Genomic DNA, 9,989 nt, shown 5'->3' with positions numbered 1-9,989 from the left:
CATTAAAGGCTACTAAATGCATACGACAAAGCACCACATGGCCACGTAGCGCACAAGTGGCAACTCCTCATCCGACACCTAACAATAAATGATTATGCTTCCTACGTGTGTGCTACTACTCATGTGTCTGTTGTAGTGTTGTCCTCATACAGACTGACCACATGGCTCGAAACAACGCAATGGGAGTAAATGCAACCTATCACCTGTGCATGACAAGCAAAGAAGATGTGCCACAAGGTGCAAAATGATGTGGCACGAACCACGAGGTGATGGCAAGCACAAGCAAACAACACAACAAACTTCAACGGCATAGGGCAAGGGTAATATGTGGCATCATGCCATTAGGCAACGCACAAGGGGAGGGGAATCTACAGGAGAAAAGGCCATGAGAGAGAGAGAGAGAGGGAGAGGGAGAGGGAGAGGGAGAGGGAGAGAGAGAGAGAGAGAGAGAGAGAGAGAGAGAGTCCTATTTCTTACTCAATATCTCTAGCCAAGTTGGATTATGTATCCCATAGAGGCCAAAGAGGTACTGCTTGAGGCTTCTTTGACGAATGCAAATAGTGCAAATAGTTCTTGAATCCATTTATTCTAACACAATAGGATACGTATGCAAATATTTGTGCTCAAAGTGTTCCCACAATGATGGGGAGGGTTGAGGGTTGCTAGAAAATCTACAATGGTAAGCAAAGTAGTTTCTCATCAAAATAGAATACAAGTCCACGAGTTGATTGTCTTCCTGATGGGTCACCTATGCTCACCTTCATGATCTCTTTGGATCTCGAACTATAAACCATTGGAGGTAACAATTATTCATCTTTAGAAAGAATGGAGAGAGAGAGAGAGAGAGAGAGAGAGAGAGAGAGAGAGGGAGAGAGAGAGAGAGAGGGAGGGAGATGTAGAGAGAGAGAGAGAGAGAGATGTAGAGAGAGTCAAAGAGAGAGACAAAGAGGGAGACATAGAGAGAGAGAGAGAGAGATACACATAAGGTAAAGAAGTTTTGATTCCATAGGGAAAGACTTTCCATGTGTCATTCCTAGGGATGTGCTATCAATCTTTCACCTACAAGGTACCCTCTGGTGGGATTTTATTTCTAACATTCAACATTGGGGACACTTACATGTTGTGAGAGAGGGAGACACATAAACTAGAGTGAGAGTGATTGATCAAAGGAGACTTCTATCTACCACAACCGCTCAATTAGCTTCTTTGTCCAAAACTATGGCTTGGATGCCGACAAAATGGTGTCGATGCAATTGCAAGGCTCTAGCATCATCCATTCAAGATGATGGTGATAATGGTGATGGTGCAATTGCAAAAATGCATTAGATGATCACAACTTTGAGACCCAACAAAGCAAGTCTCTAGCCCATCATAGACGGGTCAAATTACTCATACATTGAAAGATGGAGCAAAAGATAAATTGTGTTAAACGTGATAAGCATTCCAAGATTTCTTTCCCAAAATTTTGTTGAGCTGAAGAGGCTTGATTCAAGAGGATGCAAAAGGTTCAATAAAAGTGTGAGAAAATGGTATTGCAAGTGGAAAATGCCCAAAGTTAGCTTCCTTAGAAGAAGTCTTCACAACTGGAAGTCAAGCAGCATTGCAAATTCGACTCTAATTCAATTCCAGCAAAATCAATGGTTAGGATTAACCTCAAGTAACATTATTCCAAAGGACTGGCCACAGTACATGCTGAATACTAACATTATATGAATGTCATGTCCCTCCAACTTATTAATTTATTCTTTTTTGAGTGGGATCTTCAATGGAGAACCTTGGGGCATTGTGATTACAAGAGAGCAAAGTACAACCAAAAAAACATCGCCAGGAAGTTTGTACGTCAAATGAAAAAAGGCACAGGTAAAAAATGTTCGCTTACTCAGATTATGCCTTCACGCTAGTTGAGCAAACAGTATTTGGAAATCTCGCAAAGATATTGTCTAAAAGGAAAGCACAAGGACATGCTCTTCCCATGCTTCTTAGGAAAGGGCAATTCTACTAAACAATCACTACTACGAGTTTAAGCTGTGCTAATTTTCTCAAAGCTAAAGAATTGTCCTTACAACAACAGCAACAATAACAACAAAGCAAAGACTTTTGCCGATGAGAAGGCAACAAGCCTGTTATGCAGCTCCATTAGAGCCAACTGTGAGAGCTTTGGCTCCGTCATGTATATGCTTTATGCCAGGGAGCATGAAATGCTTATCAACCACCAGCAAAGCAAATATATTCACATACAGGATGCCACTTCACGTTATTAATGCAGTGACCTGAGGAGCAAATAGGAAGGCAAATGCCTTAGATGGACAAAGCAATTTGTTTCTCCAAAGACAAGATAAGAAACCAAACTGTAAACTGGGAAAGTCTACACAAGTCGTTAAGAGAACTGACAATTAGAGAGATTCAAGTATTTTGATCCAATGATGGCAAATACTCTAGTGTTGCCCCTTTATCCAAAGCTTATTCCTTCAAAAAAGCATCACCTATATATCATTGTACCCATTTTCTTCTGATCCATATGACAGCAGCAAGCAAAATTTATACCAGGTTACACTCTTAAGCCCTAACATTCCGAAAGAGCTGGAAGGACAAAAAAAGCATGATCCCTCAAATTACAATACAATGTGATACAAGAGAGAAAACTTTTTAAAAGAAGTTTAAGAGAGTAACTACTGTTGCCATTAAAAGAACTAATATCAGAGGCTATATTTTCAGATATTGTTTCCTGGAGGTTTCCCTTGGGAGAAAAATGGGTTTACTGTATCCTCTATACAGATTTAAGTGCCAAGATGGTTGCAAAAGGAAGCCACAGGTTTAAGTCAAAGCATGCTCTTGCATATGCATTCAGAAACAGGGCAAGAGTTATTCTTGAATCATTTAAAGAATTGCTTGCAGTGGTGGTGGACATCTACTGTTGCACTATTGATCAGATAATATAACCAGTAGATCCCACACAGAACATGACCAATTGCAAACATAGAAGTGAAACTTTGAACGTCAACCCTCAAATCTAACCAATCAAAATAGTTACTCTTTCCACACATTGAAGGAGCTCACATTCTTGGGTGTGGCTACGACCAGAGGTGCTTCAGGTGAGTTAGTAGTGTAATTATCATGCATGAACTTGCTGTCAACAACAGACTCGTCTCTTGGGACAATTTTATAGCAATAGCAGCTCTTCAACCCCTCTGCATGCCTGTAGCATTCATGATTACTCTCCTTGACACGCCGAAAATTCCAAATGATACTGAAAGTGCCAGCAGTAGCTACAAGATTGCGCTCCTGCTTCCCACTCTCCGTGACCTGTAGAAAAATGCAAGTGCAATGAAGGCCCAAAATCCTAGAAGACATTCTGTGCCATAGAGGAAATCTCTCTCTCTCTCTCTCTCTCTCTCTCTCTCTCTGTGTGACGACGGGGCAAAGACAAAGTTTCTTACCCATGAGAATTGGCCACCTCTTAGTTTGTAATTCTTTCCTGCAAGATGCGCATCGAGAGGAGTCAGCTTCAGAAGCCTAGGAGCAGCAAACTTGTTGGCTGCTCGCCCACTGAAGCCAGTCTTGGTCTTGCCATCTTTGTCTTTGAACACTGTGCTGATAAGAATCAGGTAAGTGTCGGAGGTGGCAAGTACCCACTTCCCGTCAAACGTGGCATCGACATGCGTGATGGGGGATCCCAATCCCGGAAAGGCTGTCTTGGCCATCCTCATGGAGCTTGTCCCATACAAACGCACCTTACCATCCTTGGATCCGACCACCACACCCCCATCGCCTGTGGTAGCAAAGCACTGGAAACTAGTGCCTCTGGAAAATTGGTGGCCTTCTGTCCAATTCAAGACGGGACTCACAAGGTCCTGGACTACCCCATGGCGATCCCTCATATCCCACCTGCACAGCCGGTTATCATCCAAACCCAGAAAAGTAGAGCCAGACGGATCTAATTGCGCTCCCTTGCTCTCGTTGGTCACATCCCTCATGGTGATGGGAGTCCCATCCTTGGCAAATTTCCACTCTGCTACCACTTTACCCGTCCCGATATCCAGCTGATGAACTCCCGAGGAATGCAGCTTATCCGTGACTGGACTCAAAAGCAGCATGTTGCTCTCCCCTCTAATGAGCATAGCCTTTTTTGGAGTAGCGAAGGGATCCGAACCCCCTAAACTCTCGCCAAACTGAACGGCAATACCCTTGCCGTGGACTCCAGACGACATATTCTTCACAGCTTCGACGCCTGAGTCGCTTACAAGAAAACTGTGACCCAGAGCTCCCATCGTGAGGCTTTGAATCCCTCCGCTTGCAGGTTCGTTGAAAGCTTCTTTCAGATCTCGCCGGGAGGGAGGCGGCTCGAATGCATCCTCTGCATCTTCCCACGCAGAATCATCGGCTTCCTCCGGCTTTGCCCAACCCATGAAATCCTTTCCGAAGACCTTGATCTTGTTCTCCTCTGTCGCCTTGAGCAAGTACGTGTTCTCGAACGTACAGTTCTGGTACTGCGCAACAAAACTCTTATAACCTTCCAGGTTAGAGAACTTGAGAGCCCAGACACCCTGATGAACGAAATCAACTCGAAGCTGGTGCTCAAACAGCTTCATCTGCAACCGGGCGTCGACTCGAGCTTGAACACTGCTTCCAATGGACAAGAACCAGCTCGGGAAGCGCCTACGGTCATCGTCCTCGCAATCACCATCTTCCTCGCCGTCTCTGACGAACGCCCACGAAGCGGACTTGTCGGAGACGACCCACTGAGCAGAAGGGGTACTACCACCGAGGTGGTGGAAGAGCTTGGCATGGAGGGAGGAGGGGGGAGGGGGGGTGTTGTTGGAGAGGGAGAGGGAAGAGAGGTTGAGGGAAAGGGGGGAATGCAAGGAAAGGGAGGGGGAATGGAAGGAGGAGGGGGAGGAGGAGGGAGGGTGGAGGTGTTGAGGGGAGCCATTGTCGGAAGAGAATTCGTCATCGCTGTCGAGGAGGTCGCCTTCTCTGCTATGGGAAGCTCCCATGGCGGCAAAGCTTCAAGGAAAGCAGGAAAGAGGAGCAAAACTGCAAGAAGAAGAAGAAGAAGAAGAAGAAAATGAGATGCAATTCAAATTCAAATTACTTGGAGGGAAAACAACCTCCCCTCCCATGATCCATCCTCATCCCAACTCCCATCACGTGACCCCAACTCCTATCACGTGATCCTCTACCCTCTCTCATAGTAGCGAGAAACTAGGGCTGCGTTTACAGCCTTCCCCCATGCCACTGACAATGTAGCACCCACGTTGATATCGTGACGTGGATAATCGACGTAGTTGTACACTTTGACTTAGTTTGTTTGTAACTGGGTCGACTGTAAATCACATGATCGTGATTGTTAGTTTCATTGTAATCGGGTCAATTGTAAATCACATGATCGTGATTGGGTTAAATCTGACGATTGTGGACGGTTGGGAGTCTGGTTCAACAAAGACGTTCTGGTGCTCAATGAGGGCACGCTTTTGCATCTTCAAACCGTCGCATCTCTCGGCTCTTCGTTGTGCAGCCTCACCCGTTTGCTTTGTTTGCTTGACTATTTAACGTGTTACGTTTTGGTGGAGACATCGGGATGGATCAGATGGAGCATGACACTGATTGGGGAGAACACGCACAGTAGAATGCTGGTTTTCATTTCACATCTGAAATTTTGGCGCACTCTTGACAGAATTGGTCCAATCGAATATTAATGTGGCTAATTTGGCTTCACGTTCGACGTTTTCAGCTGGTAAACGATTCCAAGGTTCGTCCAAAGGCATTCACTGGCTCTCAAGATGAAGATGTAGATACATGTGGTTAAACCAGTTTGATAATCTCAACGAATACCATCAATGGTCTGATCAGCAGCAGAAAGCGAAAGAAATAAGACCCCCTTTCCTTTTTTTGAGTCTGGCAATTCATATATTGTCGTTCTCACTGATTACATGACTCGATGGGCAATCGCTCAACCCTTGACATTTGCTCGTGCTTCCGATATTGCAAAGTTCTTGCTTGATAATGTCATAATGCAGCATGGGTGTCCGAAATACATTCTTTCAGATCACGGTTCCAACTTCAAGTCAGAAGTCTTGCGAATTGTAGCCGATAAGCTCAACATCAAGCAAGAATTCACCAATCCGCTTCATCCTGAGATACAGTGTAATTAATAGAAAGTGCACATTCAATACATATTTACATATGCATCCGCCCTTTGTGAAAGGGAGCACGGACATCCTCCATCTTAATGCTTCTTCCACCCCGGACGGTTGCTCCCTCAATTTTCGCGGGTGTCGCAATCCAGACTAAGGCTTCGTCGAAATAGTCCGTCGGGGTGTGAGTGTTCACACCAATCTCCTAACAGCCTAGTGTATTGGCCATCAAAACTCGCCAAGGCAAGCGAGGGGGGGCGAGAGGGGGGTGTTGAAACATCCTTCTCTTCCAGCACCCAACTCACCAACCAATGGATTAATTCCACCTGTGTCGGATGCCCCTATTGTAACCTTGGTTGCTGAGTGGTGTGGACTCAGCCTCAAAGGAGTGCTAGTGAAAAACTAGATTGGGTTCACAAGAGCCTAGTGGCAACCCATTCTTGGGTAGATGCAACTGGACTTGATCGCTCACACAGTACCTCAAGCCCAAGCAACACTAAAGAGATAGCTCACGAGAGACTTTGGCATGCCACACACTCCCGCCCACACCTTCGGCACACTATCCATCACCAATCAAACAACTTGAAAAGATTGGGCAAGCAGGACATGTGAACTCCATAACTGGTGGGCATGGGTCCCTAGACCCTTTCTAGGCGAACAAGGCTCACTAGACCATTGAAACCCCCAAGGCCAAATTGTGGCTTGAGGAGGGGTGTCAAAGAGTCGGTCCCCATGCAATCACTAGGGACACTCCTTTAAAGATTTTGACCTAATTTAGAGTCCCCATGCGAGCCCATCGGACCCTCCTGCTCCTCATGCGCACCATCTTCCTCGCCCTCCTCGATGAAAGCTAATGCAATGGCCTTGCTCGAGATGACCCACTGAGCCTTTGGGGTATTACTGCCTAGGTGGCGGTAGAGCTTGGCATGATGGGATGGGAGGAAAGCAAGGTTTTTGTCGAAGAGGCAAAGGGCACCGAGGTTGAGGCAAGGGGGAATGGAAGGAGAGGGAGGAGAAGGGAGGGGTAGAGTGTGCCTATTGTTGAGGGGATACATCGTCAGAAGAGAACTCATCATTTCGCTATCAAGGAGGTCACCTCCTCTATTATGGGAAGCTCCCACGGTAGAAAGAGGGAAGAAGGAGCAATAAGGATCAATATTCAAGAGGAAGAAGAAGATGTTGAATAGAGAGAAGGAAGTGAAAACAACCTCCCCATTTGCATCTATGTTGTTTTTAAGCACTACCTACCATGTGATGGTGAAGAGAAAGTCCTCTAGGCATAGAGTCATGCCATGAACATGCAATATAGAAAAGCCAAGAAGAACAAGAAGCAATATGTGCCAACAAAGTCTCTTATATAAGGCACAACAATGATGAAGAGCTGGTTGGTGTAGATACTAAAGCAAGGGCAAGAGCTAGTTGTGAAACCAAGTACTTCCATTACTTGTATTCAGAACATTGTGGTATGCACATGAAATCACGTAGCTAGGCTTGTTTGTGAATAGGCTTTGAGCCCCCCACCCACCCCCCACTTTATATTAATACACATCCATTTTCCCCTTACCCTCTCTCTGTTGGCAATATTGCATGCTCATTCCATGTGTCTCCATATGATTCTTTCCACATTGCAACAAATGGTGGCTAGGATGCTCAATTTCTTGACCCGGTCCTCCACATAACATAGTGAGTGGTTGGATCTTAACTAGTCATTTCATCAAGGGCGAGGGTGCACGAGTTGAGGTCGCATAGTTGATGAAGGGTGTTTGTAGAGACTTGAGTAGCCAGAGGTTGGCCTTAGCTTTTGTGCACTATCATGTGTGCAAGGGAAGAGAAAATAGAGTAGATTGAGGGATGGCCCTCAATTTGTGTGTTGTTATGGGTTGTGTTGGAGCTAGCCAAGACTCAAAGCGTGAATGCAACTTTGGCAACCATACAAACCTTTGAATGACCCAATAAACAATGAAGGATTTATCTTTTTCTTTATTGCCGAGGAAGGCCACAATAGGAGGTGTCTCTCTCTTGTATGAACCACAAAAAAAACTCAAAGAATGAATCCCAACAAACAAAAGAACATATTTGGAGCTCCAAACGACATGATCAAAATCTTTTTGACTCAAGATGAAGATGAGGAAAAGCTCTACAAAAGATGAAAATGCCTCAAGGGGAGGGCTTGTGCCTTTGCAAAAGGAAGGACTTGTCACTCTCTCTACGAACAATAGAGTACATAGGCTCTGATATCATGTTAGAAGATTGGGTGGGTTAGGGCGACAGTGTGTTCCTATCCCCTTATACTCCTCTCTAGAATAGTTCAATTTACACTAGCATTCACAATATACACATAAGATTTTGGTCAGATATGTTTTGGGAGATGTAAACATTAGCGTTATGCATTATTTTTTTGAATGGTTTTTATCACAAATCAATGCTTCTAGTATCTTTCATAATTTGCTCTAATTCTTGTCTTACTTGCTACTACCTTGTAATTTTAAGATGGAATATAACAAGTGTCTTTAAAAAAAATTCACATTTATAGTGCTAGTTTTTGCTTAGTGCTAGCTTTCATGTCCTTGAATGTAACACGCAATTGATTCTTTCTACAAATCATGGCATGTACAAAGCTTGCTTGTGAAAGAGGTTGACAACTTATTGGACAAAGAGGGGTGAGAATTGGGATAAGAACCTAACCTAATTGAGCTTCAACTCTTGCTTCCACACTAAAAGTTAGAATCTAATCCCACTTCCATACCAAAAGTTTGCATTTAGAAAAGGTTGACAACTTGTGGGACACAAAAGGATGAGAATTGGGACAATTCCCCAACATACGCCAGCTTCAATTCTTGCATCTATGCCAAAAGATTGCTTTTGGAACAGATTAACAAGCTGTAAAACAAGAAGAGATGAGAATAAGGACAACACCCAAATCTACTTGAGCTTTAATCCCATTTCCACACCAACTAATACACATTTTAACATCAGGCTATCTAAAGTATTATTGGTTCTTCTATACCAGCATTGACACATGGGCTTAGCATCCATGCATCTTCAACACCTTTTCTTGCTTCAATGGATGCACGATTGTGATTCCCAACACCTAAAAGAGATATATAGGACAACGAAAATCTCGAGGAAATAAATAGGGCAATTCTTGTTGGACTATTGGGCTTGATGAACCTACTTTTGGTGAAACTGCAAAATGATAAAGCTTTTACCATTACAAGTTAGCTGTAACGTTCATGCGTAATAAATGTTTTTTGTTGGTGTACCATCAATGGATAGGTCTTAACATTCAAACCTATGATTTTTGAAAACATGAGTTTGATCTTCTTTAGCAACAAGAGGCTATCTTTCCACAACCAATACCTTTTTTTGTTTTCTCGCTAGATTTTTTCCTTGTACTGTTTGCACACTAAATTTTTTTTAAAGTCTAAATTTTAGTTTGCTTTGCATGTTAGGTTGTGCGAATTTTGGGTTTTTTGATAAAATGGCATTATTTCTTAGTTTTTCAAGGGAATCTTTTAAAAATTTTCAAAATGGCAACTATGTGAAAGTCCCATCATGAAGCCATGATGTGCCCTTCAATGAGAAGAAGATGCATAAGACACCCATGAGGGATGTGGAAATGAGGAGAATCACTTTCTAGGATGCGAATCCACCCACATATGTTGATAGACAGCAAGTTGTCCATGCACCAAATGTGCAAGAAATGGTGCCACTAGGTACTCCCATAGGTACACAATCAAGGGCAGATGATGAATCATCTATTGGTGAAAATGATGAGCCAAATGTGGCTGATATGCAGGTGGGACAACAAGCTAAAATGCCCCTCAGAAGATCAGCTAGAGTGTCAAGACCGCC

General features: G+C 43.8%; 1 protein-coding gene across 1 annotated transcript; it reads right to left on the bottom strand.

Annotated features, from left to right (window-relative positions):
- Positions 1-2,922: 2,922 nt before the first annotated feature.
- Positions 2,923-5,020, bottom strand: LOC147892106 (protein CYPRO4-like). Its single transcript, XM_087388455.1, has 2 exons — positions 3,438-5,020; positions 2,923-3,303 (listed from the first exon to the last, which is right to left on the bottom strand). Exons 1-2 carry the CDS (start codon positions 4,992-4,994, stop codon positions 3,028-3,030), a joined length of 1,833 nt encoding a protein of 610 aa, XP_087244581.1. The 5' UTR covers positions 4,995-5,020; the 3' UTR covers positions 2,923-3,027.
- Between the last annotated feature and the right edge of the window lie 4,969 nt (positions 5,021-9,989).

This window comes from Dipteris shenzhenensis, chromosome 17, assembly GCF_047967505.1.
Source record: "Dipteris shenzhenensis isolate YYH24624 ecotype China chromosome 17, Dip_SZ_1.0, whole genome shotgun sequence".
Lineage (NCBI taxonomy): Eukaryota > Viridiplantae > Streptophyta > Polypodiopsida > Gleicheniales > Dipteridaceae > Dipteris > Dipteris shenzhenensis.
The sequence above is the reverse complement of the archived record's forward strand: the minus strand, read 5'-3'. Positions and strand labels throughout refer to the sequence as shown.

What these genes read in the sequence shown, in the direction of transcription:
- LOC147892106 (XM_087388455.1), bottom strand. Translation starts at nt 4,994, where the DNA reads ATGGGAGCTTCCCATAGCAGAGAAGGCGACCTCCTCGACAGCGATGAC. An exon ending in GAGGTGGCCAATTCTCATGG is followed by an intron (nt 3,304 to 3,437) that starts GTAAGAAACTTT and finishes ATTTTTCTACAG; the next exon opens with GTCACGGAGAGTGGGAAGCA.